Here is a 25,166-nt window from a genome sequence, read left to right on the forward strand (position 1 = left end):
GCGGCGTTGTTAAAGGATTTATTCTTGTATTTCTGTTCAGCTGTATTTTTTTTATATGAAGCGGGGGTGGGTTTCAGGATTTCTGAGTTTACACTGATTGTAAGAACTGCTATAAATATTTGAACAACGGAAGAGTTTATTTATAGTGGAGTGCTAGGCTGCTAATGAAGGAAATGAAACAGGGCTGAGAGAAGTAAAGTTATTTTCTGGATTCCCTCTAGTCCTAAAAATTCCACCCTAATCTGATTTAGTTCAGGAAGAAGCCATTGTAAAAGAAATTAATGTTTCCTACTGGTAAACAGATCTTGATTCTACTTTTTTTTAAACAGGTGAGGAGGTTCAGTTAAAACTGAGTTATGAAACTACTCTGCAGTTCAGCTCAAGTAGCACTGTCTGTTGGAAAGGACCAGGCCAAAATACTAGACTATGTTTAGTGTCATTCATAAATGGACTGCCCTGATAGAGCTCTGTGGGGAAATTTGTATTCTTGGCTCATCTAGTTAATGCTAATAGATCTTCATGGATCAGGGGTATAGCGTATTCTTTAAATATGTTCCAGACCTGGCATTCAGAGGGTAAAAACCAACTGAAAACTCCAGTTCCTGTTTTACCATGATTATAATTTTGGGAAGTGACATATTAGAGAGAGAAGAGAAAGAGAACAGCAGTTCTTTTATATGTACACGCACACACGGATGCACACATATATTTATCTCTCTGGACTGCAGTCCAAAAGGGATGTATGATATCTAATCATCTGTTTGAGCATGCAGCAACAGTAACTATAGCTGTGAATGTAGGCTCACAAATGTATGTTTAATTTGTACAGCTGTGTTGGGCTTCCCTGTCCACTGAATATTTGGGGTTTTGAGGCGCTTCAGTAGTGAAAAAATCTAGAGGTTGAATTTACAGGGTTATTTTTAAGTGACCTTCCATACGTATGGTGCTAAATTGGCCAATAGCTCCATCCACGTACAGCTAAACAGCCAGGCTCCGTATTTTTATTTTATTTTTCCACAATAATGCATACTTTTTCTCGATGTCGTCCAACTCCTCTCTGAGTCAATATTGGAGATTACCGCTCTGCTAGCTATCTTCACCAAGATGAGAGAGGATGTTGTTGGATAGGGTCTGTATATTTGGATTTGGCTGTGTGAATCATTCACGCACCTAGGTCTGTTTTGATGATTCCAGTTATGAGAGGTACTGTTCATAGAGTGTACATAGTCATAATGCAGAAATGAACAGGGTCTAAACTTACTTCCCTTTTTAATCTCTTGCAGTGCCTTCGGCTCAGTGATGTAAATTAAAATACGGTTTTCCTCTGGCCCTGCATTTAACTAATATTTATAGCTTTAATTTGGACTTTGATACTTTTTGATCATATTTATTATTCTTAGTCTTCCATGTTGTTTTGATGGTAGAAAGACAAAAAAGTCTCCTGACAGAACGAAGAAAATGATTCAATGCAGGCTAGGAGATATTGTACAGATTTGTATAAATATTTTTAAATAATTGCTGTATAAATATTTCTCAAAGCAAAATGCCTCCAACAGAAGCTTCTGGTCTGTATGTCTAGTTTGGTTTACACCATCATGTACATACTATTTATTCTAGCATCATTGAGGTATGTTGTGAAAGGACTCACAATTTTTACTCTTTACCTGGGTATTTCATAATTTAGAATTTAACCTTTGTATGGTTTCATAACAAATTGATGGGGAATAAAATTGTGTTGCACGGATGGACATAATTTTTTCAATGGTAAATATGTCCAATTATATTTTGGAAGAAAACATGTAAAAACAGCTACCTCTAAGTGATGGGCTTTAACTAAAAGTTAAAGGAAAAATATACAGGGAAAATGTTGGTGCTCTACCTTAAGACAGGGTCTTACATCTGAAGTGCTTTTAGAAGAAGGCTTTCTGTGGATTTGAAAAGAACAGCATGTATGCACTCAAGTTACAGTCACTACTTAATGCCATTGCTGTACATGTGTGTGGCAGACTTGTCTCTCTCTAATGGACACTACAGAATTTGGGCAATATTTTTAGGAAATATCCCAGCCTGAAAAACCCGGAATTTGGGGGCATTTCTGAATTCCAGATGCCATTCAATATTTGCCGAATGACTACCATCCTTATAATTAACCAGCTCAAACCTTAGGTTTTAGTGTTCCTCAGCATTGAATTATTTCAGTTAAATTAGTTTTTATTGTACTTTACTGTCTTTGTCTCATCATGCAATGGCCTTCTGGGTTGACAGCATGTAGCATGTCCTCTTAAAAATATATATTTTAAGGTTTGAAACTTGAATACTAGAAAATGGGTTTAAGAAGTCAATTAACTCGATGCCTGCCTTACAGTTTGTCTTCCTGCTCTTTGGTTAAGACTTCATAAACATGTTTCCACTGTAAATACTTTATTAGTAGTTCTCATATAAACTGATGAATATTACTGTTTGTACAGTGCCTTCATAACAGGAATTATGTTAACAGTTCCTTAGACTCTGCTGTCCAATAAGCAAATACATTCATCTTCATTTTTAACAGATAGGGAAACTGTTTTATATAGGCTCAATACTCTCTCTCATAAAAAGCCTTTTCATTTTGGGTACCTAAAATGCGGTATCTGATTTCTAAGTGTATGGAGCAGTAACTCCATGTGAAGTCAAAAGCAACTGTGAATGTTGGGGTCCTGTGAAAATCAAGCCCTACAGTTCCTCAGTCACTCTGATCAGTTTTGTGCTAAGTGACTTGTGTAAGTCCAGTGAGTCTTTTGCCATGGTGAGGTTACAATGTGTGACTCCTCATCATGTGCTAACTCTAAGCCACCCAACAATTCATATAAAGCCTCAGGACAATGGGTGGGCTTGATAAGAAAACTCACTACTACTTATAGAGCTTGCTTTTATATGTTTGTTTATTTTTCTGTATTTATTTCTGGAAATAGGAGCACCGTACTGGACACATACTGACAAAATGGAGAAAAGGTTACATGCAGTCCCAGCGGCTAACACTGTTAAGTTTCGTTGTCCAGCGATGGGAAACCCAACACCAAGCATGCGGTGGTTGAAAAACGGAAAAGAATTTAAGCAAGAACATCGCATTGGCGGATATAAGGTCAGATTCCACTTTGTTATATTGTTAATTCTCATTCATCATCTCATGATCTTGAGTCTACTGAATGCTATAGAAAGGCTGTCAACAGGCATGTCTACACATGTGCTTTAATGTGCATTAGCCTATTTATAATCCGCATTAAAGCATCACAAAAAACCCTTTACAATAGGCAAATACCCTTTTTTTTTTTTAGTACCTCACAGTGGAGATACTAAATTTAATGCACATTAGCAAAAGTGCATTAATGAACTTCGGATTGGATATAGAAACAGATAAAGTAATTAAAGATGGTTCTTTCACCTTGTGTTCTTTCATGAAATAATTTTCTTCTTCTTTTGGCTAGTATTGGACTTGCAAACTGTGTTCTAATTCCATGCCAAATACAAACTCATTGAATATAGATTAGGTGAAGATATATATGAAGACCTAGCTGGAAAGCTGAATGAAGCCTAACTTTATAAAACTGAAGGTGGTGGGATGGGGTTTCTGATTTTATTATTTTTTATTTTTTAAACGTGATATTTTAGCAGTTAAAGCTTTCTTTTGTAACAAGCTGGGATATTCACCTCTCTGATTAAATACAACAATTGTGTACTTTATTACAAGGAGTTTAATAAAGGAGGTTCGGAAGTCAAAAGTTGTTATTTTCTACCGAGTTTATGGCCTGTGAAACTGAAATGGGAGGCAGAGTTTGGGAGAAAGTAGCAGCAATTATTTGTCAGGGTTTGTTTGAATTTTAAATAGCTTCAGATTAAAAGTTTCAGCTCAAACTAGGAGTTACTGATTAAATGGGAGGTTTGTGGAGGCCAGTTGATGCACTGGGTTACTGCAATAAGCTTTAACCTCTTGGTGTCTACTTAGGTCAGGCCCTAAGTTAGAATTTAGTTATCTTATCCGAGCTCTGGTTAGACATGGATTTGTTGATACATTTGTTCCTAAGTGAAGGTTGAGAGCAAACAACTACTTAAGTGTTGTCATTCCCATATTGCCCAAGGGCTCTATGCTAGCTCTAAGCCAGCTTGGCCTCTACAGGAGCGATGTACTCTGGCTTCCTTGACTGGAACTTCCTATAAGGGGGAAAGAGTTCTCTCGACTGTACAGGGGCAACATCCTACTAGTTATTTCAGACTTCGGACTAAATCTACAACACTGGGACCACTTGAGCTCCTGAAGGAGTGGAGGGAGTGCAGATGGAAGTTGTATTTCTCAATAATCTTTTACCAATATTAGAAGCCACAACCCCTTGCAAAGTTGTGATCTGCACACAAAAGTAGATGGGAACACAGGAGGAGTCATTATGGGCATATACATGGTGGATGTCAAGGAGTTTGCTTCTCTTTAACACAATCTGCATCTAATTCATGTCAGTATCTCTGGAAAAGCATCAGAGGATTGCTTTGATTAGAAAATATTACTATGGTTTCAAAGCTTTGCTTTAGCATGCAGTTACATTGCTTCATATTTTACAGTAAAGTAAAAGGGATTGTGTTGGTTTTGACCATCCTTAATCTGTACCTTACACTGTTGAATTTTAATTTGAGGAACCCTAATCACATTGCACGTATGCAAGAGAGAATGAAGTGACTTGTCTGAGCTGACTGGGCGAGTTCGCTTAGGAGCCAAAGCTGAAACGCAGGAGCGGGGATGGCCTCTTCCCTGTTCTAATGATGCTACTTAAGTGCTCCCCTACTCACTTTTGATAGTTACCTCCTTTTATTCCTTTTGCTTTACCTGCCTCAATTATTAAGATGTAGTGTTTTAAGGGCCTCACCAAAGCAAGCACACTCTTTGGCTCTCATGCTGTTGACTCAAATCCTCCCTATTAAAATGTGTTTTCCAGGGCTAAGGAGGGCAAGCTTCAGGCTCTCCTTTTCCTTTTCTAACCAGATTTACTGTAGAAAGTGTCAATTTTTCCGACATTTGTGTTTGGACAGAGTAAAGCCCAGAAATTTTTCCCAAACGGACATTAATTATCTAAGTAGACTTTTCCATGTCTTTGCTTACTCCATAAATTGTTGTTGCTTATGTACACCTGGCAACATCCTCTGCCTTTCATAACACAAGAGTGTTAATGAATTGGCTACAATTCAGTGGTTTACACCTTGCTAGAGTTGTTAGGAAAAAAAGAAGCCAATTAAAAAACAACTAATCCTGTCCTGGAATACAGTAGTAGCTGTTTTCAGTACTAATGGGGCCATTGTTTAAACACTTTACAGCTCATGTCAGGGACACACAGATCCTGAAATCATTCTGTGGTGCAGAGTGAAGATAGTGGAGCTGGCTATATATGAATTACTTTTGCTAGCAGGGTAAATGAGCCTGAAGCTCTCTGCTGTGTCTGATATCCAAGTTAGCTCATTCAGAACCAGCTCTGGTATTTTTATGCTGTACTAAGCTATAAGCATACCCTTACATTGGGTAAATTTGTATGTAAGTTGCACATACAGAGCTCAGGAGAAAATGAAGGAAATTGCAAATATACTTTCTAAAGCTAGGAAGATAAGGTGCAATATATATTAAATCATGATATCCTATCTTAAGATAGGAAAACAGGGTTTTTTGTGTGTGTTTCTCATTGCAAATGTATTTTGAATTATGAAATCATTTGGAGGCACTGATTTACCATTCCCATCCTTCAATAAATGCAATTTTTACTTTTGATAACTACTTTTATCTCAGCTTCTCTTGGTTTTCTGAGTAAATACATGGACTACCTCTTGCTTAAGTGTCACTGAGTAAGAATAAATGTTACAATATGAAGTCCTCAAAACTCTGGCGGGTTTTGTTTCTAAGCAGTTCAAAAGGGAAAGAAAACATTTTGAAAGCTGTGTAGGTTGTAGCCATGTCCATCTAAGGACATAGGCAGACAAGGTTCTTTGGGTGAATCTGATATCTTTTTGAAAGTTTGTGGATCTTTTTAGATGGGTTAATTTCCGGCTAGATTTAGCAGTACCTTGTATTGAGTTTTGTAAATTGTATTGAATGCCAGGATGAAAAATATATGTTACATGTTTCTACTTTGGAATTTAATATTAAGGGTGCCCAGTATTCAAGGACTCAATGGTCAGGACAGGACTTTCACAGGTTCATTGTTGCCAGTTGAAATTGCATTCAGTGCCTAATGCTCTTGGAAGAGCCAGTTACACAGCTATAAAGAGCAAACCAGAGGAAGGAAAACACAACATTGTTCACTAATCCTTCAGCCACCTCTGTATCTCTCTTTCTCTCTTGAACTAAGGAATCTATTGCTTTCTTTTAGCTCTTTCTTATCACAATCAGATAGCAGCCTACAGCACTTTGTCCCTTTGATTGTGGGCTGGGGAGAGTCGATTTTCATTCAGATGGATAGCAGAATGGGTGCTTGTGAAGAGAGGTAGACTCCAGAAGGAATTCCTCCTCAGTGACTAATTCTGCCTTTTTAAATTCCTGGAAATTGAAACTTGTATGTTTTTAGGATATATTCAAGAGTTCACGTATCAAAGAAAAATGGACCCTTTTATACTTCTCCAAGCCTTTTTGTTCTCTTCTGTCGCCTCTAAAATGACTGTAATATTTGCAAGGTCACTTGAAAAGATTTTATAATTTTTCACTGTGTACCTTACACACCCTTTAAGAGGTCACAAGCTCTTCACATGTCTGTACACCACCCAGAAAACAAATTTACATCTTTCAGTTGCTACTGCATTAACAGGTGTTTGTTTCCACCCCTCTGAGTTTTTTTTGATGAGCTGCATCCCTGCAACCTCACCTCTCCTCTCCCTTCCCGTAAATAAAGGATAAACGAAGAGTTTATGAGTTTGTCAGTCTGATTCTGTGAAAGCCCTCTGAACCAGTTAGTTTCTACCGTGCCTGACCCACATTATACCATCTCAATTTCTCATACAGCACTGTGCTCATTTGGGATCAGCCTCCGTTCACTTTGCATTTTGGTTTTAATCTCTATATTTGAAACCTCCCACCCAAATGTTTCTAGGATATAAATATCAACCCAAACCCTTATTTACCAATGCAAATTTATCATGGGTGGAATGACACCCTTGGAAATCTAGGTCTGTAGTTTTGTGTCATAGGCTCATTTCTACTTGATACTCGCCTGCATTCACATCCGGTATGTGGGGATAATGACATCATCTTGCAGAAGTCTGGCTGATGATCAAGCAGGGTCTAAAAAATGTTATGTAACAGAGTTGCCCCAACTGTGGGGCAGCTCTAGCCCAGTAATGGGTTGCGACTAGAATTTGGCAAAACCTCTTTAGAGAACAAGTTTTGCTCTTTTTTTTTTTTTTTTGGGCAGGATTTTTTTTTTTTCTTAAATAGAAAATTTGTCTTCCCCCCCTCCCCCACCCAGTCTATCCATACAGGGCAAGAGAAATCTCATAAAGAATATAGAATTTGTGAACAATTTTAAGTGTTTGTTCACTACGGTTGTCTTTTTCTTCCCTTCTCCATTTTGGTCTGTTGGTGGGTGATTTTTGTCAAGGGAAAGAGAGAGCATTTTACATGATACTTTAATTGTTTTAGGGCTCCTGGGCTTCCTGCATATTTTTTTTTTTTTTTTTACTTTTTAATGCATTGTAGTCTGGTTTTGTGGTAGTAATCTTCATTTTAATGATAGGACTGGTCAAAATGTTTCTCTGGAAACTGATTTTAGATGGGAAATTGAAACACTGGCCAAACAACGTTTTTGTGAAGTATTAGGTTTCTTTAAAAAAGTGATGTTTCTTTCAAGAAACAAAGTATCCACAAACAGAAAAGATTCTGATTTGGGATTGCTGCCCACAGGGTCTCGAGTGATTTTTGTAGTTGGGCTTTTACTTGCTTACATTCTTCCTTATGAGCTGGGGTCACCAACTAGAATATATAACCTACAGTGTATGGTGGGGTACTCTATGCACTAGGCTGCCTGAGCAAGAAGAGAGACTGGTGCTGTATGAGAAATGGGAACCAGGCTCATGAAGAGAGTGGGGCATTAAACACTTGAATGAGGAGACGCAATTTTTTTTAATAGACTTGTTCACCTTTTAGCCAAATATTTGATTTTTTTTTTTTCTTTGCCCCTGTCCCCTGCTGAAATGTCAAAACTTTCTGCTGAAGAAAGAATCCTACTTTTCTGACCAGCTCTCTCCCTACTTTTTGGTTCTGTCAGTCTGGAAACAGTTTAGACAACCTAGTAGTGTAGATAGTGGTTAGTTGGTAGGATTCTGTTTAAAAAACTGAATTTACTGGCTAGGAATATTAGCATAGCAAGAAAAAAATAGCTGTTGGGATAGGCAAAATAGCCCCTCATTTAATTAGGCTGAATATCTTTTGTAGTCGTTAAAGATTTGTCTTAAATTTTATTTTCACATTAATGATAGTTTCAGAGAAAGTAGGGGAAAGTGCAACCTAATAAAAACTCCAGTGCATAGAAAGAAAAATAATTATATTCAACACGTATACTGCAAAACATAGACCTATAAACAGTTAATACTAAGAATGCAAAAAACCAAGATGATGCTTAATAAGCATAATAGCATAATAAGCATAATAGTAGATTGCACATTAAATATCAGCTTGAAGTAAAGTTACATGTCGAACACATTTTATACCAGTGATAGGATAATCCTTTTATATTTGGAATACTGTATGCCCTTGGGATAAGGGAGCGACACATTGAAAGGGATATAGTAAAGAACAAAAAAGCCAGTTATGGTCTTGGCACCTGTTGGCATGTTTTAAAATAACTTTAAGGGATTTGACATAAAGTAGGGCTTCGGGGACAGATCACTAGATTATAGCAGGCAGGATAAAAATGGACAAGAAAGCATTAAATTGGAAAGGAAGAAAACGTACCTAACATTTGAAAATCATTGCCGTTGCTCCTGCATAGGCTCCCTGTGCACTGGCACCCCCTCATTTAAATAGTAAACAATAAATAAATGCTACGGGCATCCATAGCAATTACTTATTTTTATTGCAAGAGACTTAAGTTGTGGGTCTCAGAAGATACTATTTCCATGACATATGTGGTATGAGAGAGGAATTTCCACTGTTGCTTTTTAATATTAACTTCGGATATGTCCACAGTGAGCTATCTTATCAAACGTTATCTCCTTGATTACCTTCTTCCCAAATGAATTACTTCAGTAGCTGTTATTTTTGCTAAACTACAATACCATATTTACTTGAATAGGAGACGACTCTGAATATGACCCCCCCCCCATAATTAGATTCTATATATGGGAAAAATTATAAATTTGTTACAATTTTCTAGATATAAACCCTGATCATTGGAGTTATGCCTTGAATTTGTCCCCCTCCCACTGTTACAGCAAGAAAATTAATTTGGGGTATTAAGTAGTTCCTTTATCTTCTGTCACCCAACTTCTTCCCTCTGCAGCTTCCCCTCCTCCCCCCACCACCTTCTTGTTAGATCCTGCTCTCCCTGAGCACGTAAGTGAAAACACTGACCTTGAAATAAGTGTACGTGCATATAGTACCCATAGACTTAGTTCATCTATAACTGATACATTTTTACCTTTTCTGATGCTACGGCAAAGGTACTCTGGAAATGCACTTTTAAGGAACACATTTGTATCTGCTTATAGTTTTATAATATATTTCATGTTCCAGGTCAAATTAGCCAAATCAGTTCCAAATCATATTGAATGAGAACTCATTTGTTGCAAACCCCACTGAGTGAGCAGGCAGAACTCAATCATTCTAAACACGTATGATGCTACAACCAGTGAGCATCCTCTGTCCCAGACCTATTACCAGGGAACTTCAGATGCTTCCAAAACCATTGCCTATGTGCAGACCCTGGTGGTCTCGGAGTTCAGATGCCCTCAGATGCTATAGACAAGCATTCTCCATCCCGAACACTTTAGTTTGCGACTTCAGATACTCCCTAAACTTGATCTTAGCCCACAAGAGGCTGAGAAGTGATAGGAGTGGGGTTTTTATTATTAAATTTTCCGTATTCAAAGCCAAATTAGCCAAAACAAATTCCAAATCCAAGAGTCAGCCCAGAACCATAATTGGCCCTATTACTGGCAAACATCCTCCACCCCCATCCGGGGCTTCAGATGGTTCCAAAACCTTTGGCGGGCATCCTACTTGCAGGCCCAAGCCTGGAGGCTTGTGGTTTGGATGCCCCTAAGTTTTGCTTCCTTCAACCGTAAGGCCCCAAGGGCAAGCCAGGGTGGAGTCTCCCATTTCTATAAAGTGGGCTTAAAGCCAAGACCTTTCCACTCCAACAGCTAAGTGGGAGGCTTACTGTACATTACCTTGGCAGGTACTATCCCCATGATAGGATAGTGGTCTTGCCTGGTGTGGCTAGGAAGACTGTTTCTGTTGTCACAGTGTTTCCCTTGCCAGGTGAACACAGGCTACACTTGATCTGAGCCTTCAAGAGGCCGAGAAGTAACAGTTAGTACAAACGGCATGATATTAGTTCACAACTGAGGCTCATAATTTACCAAACAGTTCATTGTACTGGATGCCATCAGAGTCAATAGCATTTCAAGCCAGGGTGACCCCATACACATACTGAAAAGTGCTGGGCTGTGTGTGTACTCCAGATACTGGAACCAGGTGTTCTTGTTATGAGTCCTGGGATCCTCCAAAATGTATATGCAGATGAGGTGCAGGGCAACCTGGTTTAGTTTCAATCTCATGAAAGGTGGGACCACACTAATCATATGCAACAGTCTGAGAGAGTGGGTGAACTGTTTGGGGCCCTGTTTGATGATGTTTGCTAGACATTTAGAGCCAGTGAAGACATGGGAACCATAGAGAATAGGTCAAGTGTTTTATAATCGTACTCAGTGTTGGCTGCATTCAATCCACTTCATAGTTGGTTTCCATTATTGAGCATATGTTGCTTTTGGAAGCAGTTTAATAATAGACAGTATATTTAAGGAGGTTTCCTTGTGTGTAAATAAGAGATGAGGGGCTTTCCCCCACATGCTTATGGTATATCCCTCCTGTTTTGCTCTCAGACAGGCTGAAAACACTATATTGTAAGAAACAGTCCAAAAAAATAAACTTGGAAAAACAAAAAGCTGAAATAACTTTCAATGAACCTTCTTCCTGATATAAGTCATAAAGCTGTAAAGCATCCAAAATGCATGGCTATTGCTGCCATCATTCTCTGGCAGTATTACAGCAATATCCACCCCTCCGCAAACACGTAATGTGAAAGTTGCTTTTGCACTGTAAAAATGGAGCATAATATTTATTGCTATACATTCCTTATGCCATGGAATAATTGTAAATATGTAATGTTGCTGCATAACATTTTTATTCATGTAGAAGAAATTAAACACTTTGTATAGAGCCAGTACAAGTCCTGTAAATTGTCTGAATCTGTCTCGTAGTCCATTAAAAGGTGCATAGGCCTTGTGCAGGCTTTCTGCAACAGTTAAATTCCTTTCTTGGGGGCAAATGCTGAGCTGGTTTCATTGCCATGATAGGTTCCAAGTACTTTTCCACTGCTTTTGATATGTTAAGCCAAGAGAGCACATATCAGCACTCTATACCCCATGCAGGATTCAACAGAATTTCATAGTAGTTCTGTGGATGGTATTAACAGAGGTTGGTAGTCAGTGGGTTTATGTTCATCATGAATCTTATAGGAAGCTTATAAGAAGTGGAAACTTGGACAGATATCTAGGGAGGAGTATAAGAGCATTGCTTGGGCATGCAGGGATGAAGTCAGGAAGGCCAAAGCACAATTGGAGTTGCAGCTAGCAAAGGATGTGAAGGTTAACAAGAAGGGTTTCTACAAGTATGGTGGTAGCAAGAGGAGGATCAGGGAAAGTGTGGGTCCCTTACTGAATAGGGGAGGCAACCCAGTGACAGGATGCAGAAAAGGCTGAAGTACTCGATGCCTTTTTCACCTCAGTCTTCACAGGCAAGGTCAGCTCCCAGAGTACTGCACATGGCAGCACAGTTTGGGGAGGAGGTGAGCAGCCAACAGTGGTGAAAGAACAGTTAGGGACTATATAGAAAAGCTGGACATATACAAATCCATGGGACCACATGGGATGCACCTGAGGGTGTTGAGGGAGTTGGCTGATGAGATTGCAGAGCCACTGGCCATAATTTTTGAAAACTTATGGCTATCAGGAGAGGTCCTGGATGATTGGAGAAGGACAAACATAGTGCCCAAATTTAAGAAAGGGAAAAAGGAGGATCTAGGGAACTACAGACTGGTTGGTCTCACCTCAGTCCCTGGAAAAATCATGAAGCAGATCCTCAAGGAACCCATTTTGAAGCACCTGGAGGAAAAGAAGGTGATTAGGAACAGTCAGCAAGTCATGCTTGACCAACCTGATTGCCTTCAATGATGAAATGACTGGTTTTGTGGATGCAGGGAGACGAGTGGATGTGACATACCTTGATTTTTTTAACAAGACTCTCCCAAGATAAGGTCATCCACAACATTCTTGTAGGCAAGCTCAGGAAGTACGGGCTGGATGAATGGACTGTAGGGTGGATATAAAACTGGCTGGAGCATCTGGCTCAGTAGGTAGTAATCAATGGCTCGATCTCTACTTGGCAGCCAGTATCAAGTGGAGTGCCCCTAGGGTCGGTCCTGGAGCTAGTTTTGTTCAATATTTTCATCAATGACCTGGAAGATGGCATAGAGTGTACCCTCAACAAGTTTGCAGATGACACGAAGCTGGGGGAAGTGATAGATATGCTGGAGGGTAGGGCTAAGATTCAGAGTCATCTAGACAAATTGGATGATTGGGCCAAAAGAAATCTCATGAGGTTCAACAAGGACAAGTGCAAAGTCCTGCACCTCTAAGATGGAGCAATCCCATGCACTGGTACAGACTGGGGGCTGACTGGCTGGGCAGCAGATCTGCAATAAAGGACCTGGGGGTTACAGTGGACAATAAGCTAAATATGAGCCACCAGCGTGTCCTTGTTGCCAAGAAGGCTAACAGTATACTGGGCTGTGTTGGTAGGTGTGTTGCCAGCAGATCAAGGCAAGTGATCATTCCCCTCTCTGCAGCTGGTGAGGCCACATCTGGAGTATTGTGTCCAGTTTTGGGCCCTCCACTACAGAAAAGATGTGGACAGATTGGCGAGAGTCCAGCAAAGGGCAACAGAAGTGGTGAGGAGGCTGAGGGACCTGACTTATGAGAAGAGGCTGAGGGAGCTGGGCTTATTTAGTTTGGAGAAGAGAAGACTATGGGGGGATTCTTCAGCTACCAGAAGGGGGGTTCAAAAGAGGTTGGAGCTAGACTGTTCTCAGTGGTGGCAGATGACAGAACAAAGAGCAATGGTTTCAAGTTGCAGCAAGGGGAGTTTAGGTTAGATATTAGGATGCATTTTCTCACTAGGAGGGTAGTAAAACACCTGAACAGGTTACCCAGAGAGGTGGTGGAATCTCCTCCCTGGAGGTTTTTAAGCCCCGGCTAGACAGAGCTTTGGGTGGGATGATCTAGTTGGGTATGGTGCTGCTGTGAGTAGGGGGTTGGACTAGATGACCTCCAGAGGTCCCTCCCAGCCCTGATTTTCTATGATTCTATGAATCCACAGGTCCAAAAGCTCACCAGTTGTTGAGCAGCTCAATTAGATGATGACTGTTGTAAACTAGAGTTGAAGGTTTTTTGTCCCCATAATTCTGTGATCTTTCTGAGAGGCTTGGTTACCATTCAGGAGTTTACATAGATTTGGAGTCTTTTCCAGGATTTGATCTTTTTTTAAGCACTAATAACCAAACTGACTATTTTCTGGTAGCTAATAACTAGGTGAAAGCACAGTGCTCTGTCAAGGACTCTTGGCTTTGCTAACTGTTACATTATGGAAAATGCCAGGCCTAGGCATTTTATTATTCTCACAAGTGTGAATGGAAACCTGCATGGAAATCAATATTAATATCAAACATTAGTTGTCCTGTCTGTCGGATAAGTACCAATATAGTAACTGGAGAAGTAGAATTATGTACCTAAAAGCTTTAATCCTGGTTTAGGTTTTTTTTTAGATGTGTAATTACTGCCAGTATCACTATATCTTCTAAAATTTATCTCAGAATGTAATGTTGAGGGAGAGGTAATTTACTACTTTCCATTTTGCAGGATTAAAATGACTGTACCTGACTGCAGTGTTCCATTTTCTAAAACTTGTACATTATAGCTGGTATGTAGTGCAACTGTAGCGTAATAAGATGTCTGTCTCATAAATTGCCAGTTGAAACAATAGTTTGATGGAAGTTCAAGGGGAACAAAGAGCCAATGTCACTTTGGGAGTCGATTCATCAGAGAATACATATCTGTATGTAAATAACTGTTTTCCTGATGGTATATGGCCCTGATCCTTCTTCTAGCAAAATCAGTGGCCAAATTCCCCCTGCATTTTGGGGAAGCAGATCAGCCCAGTAGTTACTCTTTCACGCAATCCACTTTCTCTGAATAAAATGTTTTTGCATGAAAGAATTATCAGCCCTGCTCAGCGTGATTGTCTTACTCATTTTCCAAAATCTGTCATTGGTGTTCCTCGCGTCCTTGTATTTTGTACCAGTTAGGATTTTTTTTTTTGATTTGCTTTCTGGAAAAAGCTTCACCATTTCTATGAATTGTATTCTTCCAGAATGACAAGACACGTGCCTGCTACCCAAACTTGTGGGACTGTGAATGTTGCACTTTTAAAAAATGTTTTGTTTTATTTCACAGAAAATCTCAGTATATGATTCAATTATTAAATTAGAGCTTTTGACATTATGGGGGTCTATGCTGCCTGGCTTGTGAGCAATAGTCAGTACTGTCCAATAATTGTTTGGAGACAGATCTGGAGCGTTGGTGGTCTGAGTTGTGTTTAGGGTGGACTGGTGTCCATGTCATAAACCCGTCAATGCAACTGGCACTAATTGGCACTGTTGATGTCAGTCAAAGACTGAATGTGCATTGAGCATTAAAGCTGATGGTAAAGTACATTTATAAATGAAGCTTTCACTGAGACTTCTTTTCTATTCTTGCTGCATGCATAAATAAAATATTTCAGACTCCAGAACTGTCAATCTAGCACTGCAGTTGCTTTTAAAAAATTATGTAATGAAAAAAAATTAACTTTCTTTGTGTGGGTGAAAGGAGAACAAAATTGTGCTATTAAGTTTTTAAAACTCTCTCATTGCAATCCTATCAGGTACGAAACCAGCACTGGAGTCTCATTATGGAGAGCGTAGTTCCATCTGACAAAGGAAATTACACTTGTATAGTGGAAAATGAATATGGGTCCATCAATCACACATACCACCTTGATGTTGTTGGTGAGTAAAGCTCTATTGGCTACAAGACACGTTTTTAAATTGCTGGTTGCATTTTCTTTGGTTTTTGAGGACTAAGCCACAACGACTTTTTGTTAAGAGTGGTATTAGATTAAATGTAAGGATATCTTCAATTCTGTCAGACTGCTTCACCCTTTAGTCGCGGCAGAACCTCATTGAATAATGCTCCTCCTGTTTCTCCCTCTCCTGCTTGCTTACACCTACTCAAACTCAGCACACTTGTAGTAGTGAAGTGTGAAAGGTCTCATTGATTCATTAATGGTGTGAGTTTACCTGCTGTGTCCTGAAGGCCAGCTGAAGAGATGACTGTGATGCTGTCAAACCCCATCCATGTACAGACATGAAAATCTCAGAAATTGGTTAACCTGAGCTGCACTGCTCACTTCATCTGTAGCGTTGGTTCACTGGGAGAGGTTCTGTTCCTCGGCTACCTAAAGCCCAAACAAATAGAGAGATTTTTAGAGCAGTGGCAGCACTTTGTTGTCTGAGTAAAAATATACTTACAGTTGAGGTGCACTGACCTATAGACAAAGCCATTTTTGTTTGAACACTTGTTTAAACAAAGTTTATTGAGGGTGCAGCACCAATGACTGCCAGGAATTGTAGTAAATTGTATTACACACAAATCCCTTTTGCACTGCCCAGCTGGTGGGAGGGTACAGTCTCAAGCCATGTTCACTAGCTCAGGAATAGATTTGTTTTACCGAATGTATCAAAGGAAGAACCAAAAGGGTGCAGTGCTCCTTGGAGATTTTTCTTTTTCTTTGGTTTAACTCTGCTAGTGATCACAAGGAGGTTTAAAAGGGGATTTTCCCATTTTAGAAGTGCCAGGTATGTTCTTTGATGAAGTAAAATGGGTTAATAAATCTCCGAACTAGTCAACTTTGTGTTTGACTAGCACTTTCACCCAGTTCTTATAGCTAAAGTGTTCACCATGGATGATGCTGTCATTTGAGCAAATATTTGCTAGGAACCCCCTGCCCCTCTTCCCTCTTTTAAACCTTTTGAATGTCATGCATTCAAGAATATTATGCAGAAGTTTATTTTTCCTGGCAGTAAATTACAGTGACCTGTTTGAATGAATGGAATGGTAATAAGGATTATGTCATCTCTTTAAATATCTACTCCTTTCCTTTGGAGAAGCAGGAAAGTAAATAATGAACTCAAGATTTTCAAAAGTAATTAGTGATTTTTGGGTTTCTCATTGCCTGACTGACTGGAGATCTCTAAATGGGGTCTGAGATTTGGAAGGGGACCATTCAGTCCTTTCTGAAGATCAGGCTCTTGTAAATTGGGCACCCAAAATTGCCAGTTACATCCAAAAATCTTGGTTGTGTTTGTTGGTGCAGTTGTTACACGTTTTGCTTTTTCGGTACACAGAAAGGGCTCTAAAGCTGTAACTGAACTGACATTGGTGGCTCTGAGAGTGCTTTAAAAATGACGGGTTGTGCTCCAAGTTAACCCTGCATGGAAAATGTTTTGTTAGAGCTCTTGATCGAATTTCTGTTCCAGATCCCATCGAGGGTTAACTGAGAGCACAATTGCCACGTTCCTAGGTGGTGCTGGTATTGCAGAGGGCTAGGCAGAGCTTGTTTGCCTCCTTGGCTGTCACTGACCGGAGGCCATGACTGCTTCTGATCCCAAGTCATCTTCTTCCTCCACCCGGAAGCCGCAGGAGGGTGGGGGGGTATCTGTCCCCACAGCTGCCCCAGCCCTGCAGTGTGCTGCAGCCCATCCAGGGGGGGTGCGGAGACACAGCCCTCTCCTCTTTCCCCTGCAAACCCTTCCCTGGGCCACAGCCCACTTCTGCCTGGCTCCCCAGCTGCCCCCCACCCCCCCAGCTGCTGCTGACTGCCGCCAGGTGTTGCAGGGGGACGGTGGGGCAGGGCTGGGGAGAGGAGCCACTCTGGCAGGCTCCTGGGGGGCATGTGAGAGCACCGCAGTGGCTAGTGCAGGCAGGATTTGAACCTCCCCCCCACTGAACCTCTGTTTGTTTCTCTCGTGCTTTTATAGTGCTACAAGTAAAGTGCATGTGACATGTCCTAAATTACCCATTTTACACTGGCTTTCGGCAATGCATATCTTCCAATGCCGCATTTCTGGTCTGATGGTGAGGCTAGTATATACAAGTCTATGCACTCTAACAGCACTGCTGAAGTCTCCAGGAGTTTTCATTAATTTGTTTTTAAATGGACATTGAATTATGTCTCTAGCTTGGATGGGGAATTGGTGCAAAGGAGTAGTGCTGCTTCTGGACTACTGACACGTACAGCTGAGGGCCGTGGTTGGGTATGGAATAGAATGGGAGAGTGAGTTAATACAGGCAGTGAGGGAGGCTCTGGCAGCCCTTTTCTAGCCAAGATACTTCTACAGAAGTTCAGTTTCTACAGACATCCCCTTCGTTTACATTTCTTTTCAGCTTCCATAGCATGATGGAGGGTCGTGGAGGGGTGTTTCGAGTCAATTATACTTGCATATCGCCTCTCTCGAGCTTCAGCCCATAATTTTTACTTGAGTTGCATACTTAAAACATTTGAAAACTGTCAACAGAAAACCTTTGAAATTTGCTTTTCCTTTATGATTTAACTAGTTCTAGAGTTGATTAAGTGTAAGGACTAGCAAATGGTATTAAACGTGGTAATGCATTATATGAACATGAGCATCTGACTACATGGTGTAATAACCTCTGATTATGTCACAGATTTTGGAGGTATCCCAGCAAAATCTGTGCCAAGTAATGACACAATGCTTGTTGGGAATATCCATTATTACTCGACACCAATAACTTTCCAAACCTTGAACTCTTCTGGCAATTAGAAGCCGACAGCCAGCAAAGCCTGAGATTTTCAGTGCAAATGTTTGTGTGAAGTATTCTTGTTTTTATGTTGTAATTACTCGGAAGGACCTTATTAAAGCAAGGATTTGGTCAGCTCAGTTGTGCTCTCTCTCAAATTTACAAAACTAGCAGAATAAATATACTGAGTTTCTTGCAATGGGAATAGAAAAGGCTGAAGGTTGTACAATGGTAACTTGTAGCTGTGCAATACAGCCTGTCTGGAAGCTTTGATGGAAGGTGTTATTCTTGTGATATTTTCTCCTGTACCGCAAACTTCTGATCTAGCTCTAACAAAATGATGGTACACTGAGGGTGAAGTTCATATCATGTAGAGGGACCAGTACAATGACTAGGCGGCCACAAGCTTTCAAAGTATTAGGTTTTGTTCTGGTCCATTGCCCAGGGACAGCTTTCACCCAGAAGGAATTAGACTGCAATAGCAGGAGATGATGATGATGATGCAGAATTCTCCATATAAATCTTTCTGTTCAGGCCTTGTGCAGGGGAAAGAATTTATTATTATTTATTATAGTAGTACTGGAGACTCCAGCCAAGATTAAGGACTGATTCATTGTGCAGCGCACTGTGCATATCACATAGTCAGAGTTTACAATATAAGATGGGGGGGAAAAGGAATATTACTATACCTGTTGTACAGAGACACTAAATAACTCGCCCTGGGTCCACAGAAAGCCTGTAGCAGACTGTAGAATTGATGTTCATTCTCAAGTCTCAGTTCAGGGCCTTAATTACAAGAATATTCTTCCCCTCTAAGTGTTAGCCTAGCAGCAGTTACTGAAATACCTTTATATTCTGCTGCATTTAATTGCAGGTAGAAACTTGTATTTATACAAATCTCCCTAATAGAGACACTTGGTACTGATCAAATATATAGAAGTCATTGACTCCTGAGTGATTAGAAACTACAGTTTGGACCTGCGGGTTCCCTATAGTGAACCTGGGACCTTAGCACTGTGTGAATGTAGCTGCTGAGCCTTGTCTGTAACTAGATCATCTCTGGATTGCAATTATCACCAGAAAACAACGTCGGTAGCAGTTGCTCTGTTTAAGCATCGAAGGAAATGATTGAATTTATGTTTTAATAGCAAAAATATTAGTCACTGAACATTGAGGCTTGTAGGTAGCAGTTTCTGTTCTATTAATCGTCATCATCTAGAGAAACAGAAGATTGGTTTGGTTTTAGATGAAATTCTTCGTATTGCCACATTTACTAGGTTTTATTAGCAGCTGTTAGAACACAACACATCCTCCAAAAATGTAGAAAAGGACCCTGATGTTTATAATAAAAACGAGTATAATTTGAGACTTTTTTTTAAAATACTCATTCTTGCCTTTTTATCTACATTTTAATCAGTTTCTAAATTGTACAGCTCACTCATTCTCTAGATTTGTATTTAATAAGTACAGAAGTATCCAAGTACCTAAATAATTATTATTTTATTATGAAAACCGTATGAGAAATGAATTTCAAACCGGGAATTGTTTAAGGACACATTCTCCATTTTTAAAACACAATGCTCCAAAAATGCATGGAGGCAAATCGTTTTATTTAATAAAATACATAACATTAATAATAGAAATCATTTTATTTCATAAAGTGCTTTCATAAAAATATTTTCACGGAAATAATCATGTACTGATCCTTGCAGGATTTGACCCATTTTTAAGCAGGTTTTTTTTTTTTTTCCCCTATCTATTTTCATAATAACCCATTATAACACAAGGAAAGATTTTTTTTGAAGTGTTATCAACTTTTCACAGTTTGTGATTTTGTTCTCTCTTTATCTCTTTCAGTTTGGGAATGAGAATATCACTTTTGTTTCTAGATGGTTTAATTGGGAGGTATTTGTGTGCTGTCATGCTGTGCATCTCATGTCTGGCAGGAGTTGCGTGTAGGTATTGCAACCAAGCCCAAACCTGTATTTCTGGCAGATGTGTCTGTAGTTGTTGACTAGGTCTTTACAAGAACATGCTTTAGCTTGACATATTTACTGAGTGCTTAGCCTGGGACGTGATGGGACAGGGACTGAAAACACAAAAGAATCCATATGATGCTTGCCCTCAGGTATTGGTTGGATGGAGAAGGAAGAGGCTTTTATTCAAAGCACTGATAAGCCTGACAGCGGACTTTATACCTGGCATTGGGCTTTTGGCACCATGTATACAACTTGGAGGTGAAATTACACAAATTGGCTAGTGCTTGCTTGGGGCTTTGCGCTTCACTGTTGAAAACAAAGACGGCAGCGTGATGGTTCAGTAAAGGGAAAACAAAGGCTGGCTGCAGCACCCCCTCTCCCCCTCCACCCTCCCCTTCTGTCAATAAAGTCAAAATATTCCAAACCCCAAGTTTTATAGCATGGAAGCTTCTGATTTCATTGGAGTTGCCTGCCTAAATTATATTTTATGGACAAATACTAGTGTCATTACTTCATCTTTTGGGTGATTGCTGGGTTTGTCATGTTTGGAATACTTCCCACTGAATCTTTTGTGGGGAGGACTGGCTTCCCTGTCCCACTTTGTCTTACAGCCCCAAGGCAGGTATTTCTTTTTCTTTGATGAATGATGAACAGGATGTTGTGTCAGCTTCTGGGTGGATTATTGTTATAATTTTTAATTGTGGCTTTTAGTTCATGCAGCATCACCCTCATAAAATTCCCAAACTGAGGCTTGCAGGAGTTGTCTAAAGATGCTAGGAAAACCCTTTGCATAGGTGCATCTACCTTAGGGACATGCTGATGGAAGAGTAGAGAAAAGGCCATTATAGACCATAGAATTTCATCCACTCATCCCTACAATGAGTCCAAGAGCTTGTTTTTGCTAACGCATGCATTCCAGATCCAGTCTTGATTTGAAGACGTTAAGAGATTGAGAAAACACTACAGGGAACCCATGAGTTTGTGCTTCATCCTTTTGAGAGAGAGATCAGTTGAATGCCACGCACTCTGGTGGGTGAGGTAGCTTTGATAAAACCTTACAATGGGAAATACTGTGGACTTTAAAGGATGCAAGGACAAGCGTTTGCCATAGCCATCATGAACACCCTGCCATGCCGAGTGCTTTGTTCTCCAGACTTCATAGGTAGCCTCCTTTTTAAATCATAAGACTGGTATCTTCCCCAGCAGCTTCAGTAACAGTTGTTACATTTGAACATGAAAGCGTGGTTTAAGCTAAATTCAATAAATTTAAAGCAAACATTAGAAAGAGAAGGTTGTTAAGGACTTCCAAATATTTCAGAAAGAAAATGAAAGCAAGGCTTTTCTTGGCTATATCTTTTTATTGGACCAAGTATATAGTTGGGGGAGAGGTTAGACAAGTTTGGGGGCACAAAGTGACCTTCTTCAAGTCTGGGCAAGACCTGAGAGGGTTTTGAGGAAGGGCACCCTGTGCCTGGAAAGCCTGTCTAATATCTCTCTCAACCATACAGCTGGTCCAATAAAAATCTTGTCCAAAGCCCCTTTTCTCACCTGTTTCCTGGACCATCACAGGTAAAACAGAACTCTGATGTTATGAAGATAGGTACATCCATAGTATTTGAGAGACATTAAAATTCATAGATAGCATTTGAGAGACAACTGGAATGGTGTCTGTTCTTTCATAAGACAATGCATATTAACCAGCATGACTTGGTTAAATGTCAATCTCAAGTATAGATTTGTTTTCAATGGCTATTTGAACATTTGATCTTATCTTTGCAATTTGTGTGTCTTTATGCTAATAATTCCTTTGGTTTGAAAATATATGGAAAGCTCCTAGGTTAAATCAACATTCATTTTCAAATTCAAACAAACAATTTTTTTTCCAATCTCTGTTTGGCTGTAGTCAGACAGCAGTTTCATCAAATATGTTTTGGCCAGAAGGCTGGTGACGATGCTTCTGAGTCTCGGGGGTCTAGCGTGTAAATCCGTCAATTAACAAGCACCACTAGCATGTGGAATGTAGGGGATTTTTAGTAAGCATATGTCTCTTGTTCACTATAAACAATTGATAGATGTTCAGATGAGAGGAAATAGCTGTGCTGTTTCTGCATGCATCTGGTTTCATGTGAAAGTAATGATATCCTGCCATTAGAATGCTTATGCTAGAAGTCAAACAAACAGACACAGAAGGGAGATTAATAACAGAAAAAATTACATAAGAGAAAAAGTCTCTCTTTCTTTGGCACATCTATAGTATCTTTGTGTCCAGGTGTAGCCAGCTTCACTGCTTTTTATTTACTTCATCTTTGGTTCATCTGTGTTTAAAGCCACAGAGTTTAAAAAAAAAAAAAAAAAAAGCGTTATGAGCAGTGTGGTGTTTGCAATAGGTCTGTCCTTACGCTGATAAGTTTGTGGGAAGCCTAGCATTTTTCAAGAAGCATATAGCATCCTTGCCGGGGTCAAGTCCTATATTTGGGAAGTGTTATAGATTCCATACCGTTGTATAAGAAAAGTGTCATAAAGGAGAAGAGGGGAATATGTTGATATATAAAAGGAACTTAAAAAGCGTAAATGGTACAATTAAACTATATTATTCTTCTTCTGGTGGGAAACAGGTATAGGAAAGTTGCAACATGATCAAGTTAGACAGTAAATCCTTTGGCAAGCAAGGTATAGGGCCCACTCTCCTCCTCCTCCTCCTCCTCATCATCATCATCATCATCACCAACATCAAGCAGCTGAGCACTTGGTTCTGTAGCAGTGATTCTCAACCATGGTGGTGTGGCACCCTGGGGTGTCTTGAGATCCTTTCAAGGGTGCCATGGAGTCTCACACAGCATTAGCGCTGTTAGGTGTGATGATTCACAAGATAAACCCAGAGATTTCAAATAGGAATCCATAGTGTTAAAAACATTTTGACCTGTTGTGGTCTGTCTTAGTTCTTTGCAACAGAAACCTGCTCTATTATTTTTCCATAGTAAAAAATAAGTGACAGCTAAGAGGTAGCATTTTCCAAGCGGTGCCTTGAGTCTAACAAGGGGTGGCCTGAGTCTAAAAAGATTGAGGACTGCTGTTCTATACCCAATACGGAACATGCGATCCATATCCCAGTAAGTTCAATGCACCATCTGTGGATAGCTTGAACAGTTAATTTTTTCATCTCTCTTTCCTACTGTCCAGCCTGTGAAGTTATCTACTGTTTTGCACACATCAGCTAAAAACTTTTTTTCGTTGCCATATTTTTTATATTTTCCCAGAGCAAGTGGATGCATTTGCTCAGATGTGGCTAAGGCTTTGCTTATGTACATGCTGTATCTGGTATAACACAAGTTAACAGTGAGATTAGTATAGTAGGCATTAGAGTCTTTTCAGTTAAGACATTTTTGCTCTGGAAAGGCTGATGAAATGCATACTATGGCAGCCTAACAATAGGGTTTTGCAGTAAGGACAGACTAGTATTAAGGCCATTAGCAAGTGCTGACAATTTCTCATTTTAAACAAGAATGTTCATGTTCCAGGCCTTGGCTTTTGAATGTTGGCTATTCCTTTGTGCCTTTTAACCCTCTGCTATCCACACCGTTTTAAAGAACAGGTTTTCAGTTAGTTTGATACAATTTTACTATTTTTATTAGCTTTACTGAGCTTTGGATCAGACCTCATAAATCAGCCCTGCACTTACTTAATTGCTAGAAATATCATGTTCCAGTATGTTTAACTACCACTTTCTTATCCTCACCCTGCAGGGAACTACAGAAGTTTTAGGCCTTAATCCTGAGACTACTCATGCACATAGTTAACTTTATGTACCTGAATAGTCCTTTAGGAGTCAGTGGATTCAAAAAATCAAGCATGTGCATAAAGTTAGCAAGACTGAGATCTTACTGGTAATTCTACTTGCCAGAGTAGGGTAGGCTTCTGGGTAGGCTTTACAAGAGGCTTCCTACTTGGGATGTAATCCTGATCGGATTTTACATTTAAAAACATCGACGTGGACTGCTGAAAAGAAAACCAAGTGCTGGAATGCCTGTGATATCAGAAGTCTTTGATAAAGAATGTGATTTTAATTGTATTGAATTACTATGGTTTCCTTGTTCTGTGCTGGACTGCATTAGCTCAGTCTAAGTGATTTTCAACCAGGGTGTTGGGGTACTCTGAGGTGCCGTGAGATCCTTTGAAGGATGCCGCAGGAAGTGTGAGGAGATAAGCGGATAAGGTCGGCTCAGGCTTTCCTTGCCTGGCTGCAAGGCACCCCGCCCCCACTGCCAACTCCTCCTTAAGAAGATAAGCATGGTAAATTAGTTTTTAAAATGGGGTGCTGCTCAGTTCACAGAAATGATGCCTCAACTCTGATTAAGGGTGCCTTAAGTCTAAAAAGGTTCAGAACCACCGTGGTCTAAGGGTATGTCTATATTTTACAAGAGTCTGAGCACTCAGCCTGATTACATATCTTCTCACAGCAAAGCCATACTGGGTTCATAGTTCATATACTTACCATTTTGAGATCTAGGAGCATGTACCACAGGTCTTTGTGCTTATGTGCTCTGGGATTCCATCCTCATTAGTTGTATTTAATTGATGGAGATTTTATTTGTCCACTGGGGGAGGTTGTGAGGTAGGTGCCAGAGTGCTATCAGCTTTCTGTCGTGTGTCTTTATAGCAAAGTGGGCAGATTCCAGCCTGAGGTAAATGACAGCTTGGGCTTTAACCCATACCCTCGGCCGTGTAAGTAGTCATGGTTTCAAAGGGCAAAGACAACAGGGTTTGAGAGTCTTGATCATGGATGGTCAGAGTTTGCTAGCAAAACTTTGTGTAGGAGTGCAAGAGAAGATGTATGGCATATACATATCCGAAGAGGCAGACAGGATGACATCATTGGAAGTTTGTAAAGAAGATTGTGCTGAGGAAGGCCCATGGTTTCAAAACTGAAATGAAAACTGAAACAAAAGGCAAAGAGTTGAACTACTTTATCTGCTTCTGTGAAAACTAAAAAGG

At 39.9% G+C, this 25,166-nt stretch overlaps 1 protein-coding gene across 8 annotated transcripts in view; it reads left to right on the plus strand.

The window, feature by feature from the left end:
• The window catches only part of FGFR2 (fibroblast growth factor receptor 2), a 98,295-nt gene that overhangs the window by 25,374 nt on the left and 47,755 nt on the right, over positions 1-25,166 (plus strand). For all 8 annotated transcript variants that reach the window (XM_019555689.1, XM_019555691.1, XM_019555690.1 and 5 more), the window contains 2 exons: positions 2,952-3,121; positions 15,260-15,383. In XM_019555689.1, the coding sequence (XP_019411234.1) occupies positions 2,952-3,121; positions 15,260-15,383 (294 nt within the window). The remainder of the gene's footprint in view (positions 1-2,951; positions 3,122-15,259; positions 15,384-25,166) is intronic.

This window comes from Crocodylus porosus, unplaced genomic scaffold (genome assembly GCF_001723895.1).
Source record: "Crocodylus porosus isolate Cpor-Errol unplaced genomic scaffold, CroPor_comp1, whole genome shotgun sequence".
NCBI lineage: Eukaryota > Metazoa > Chordata > Crocodylia > Crocodylidae > Crocodylus > Crocodylus porosus.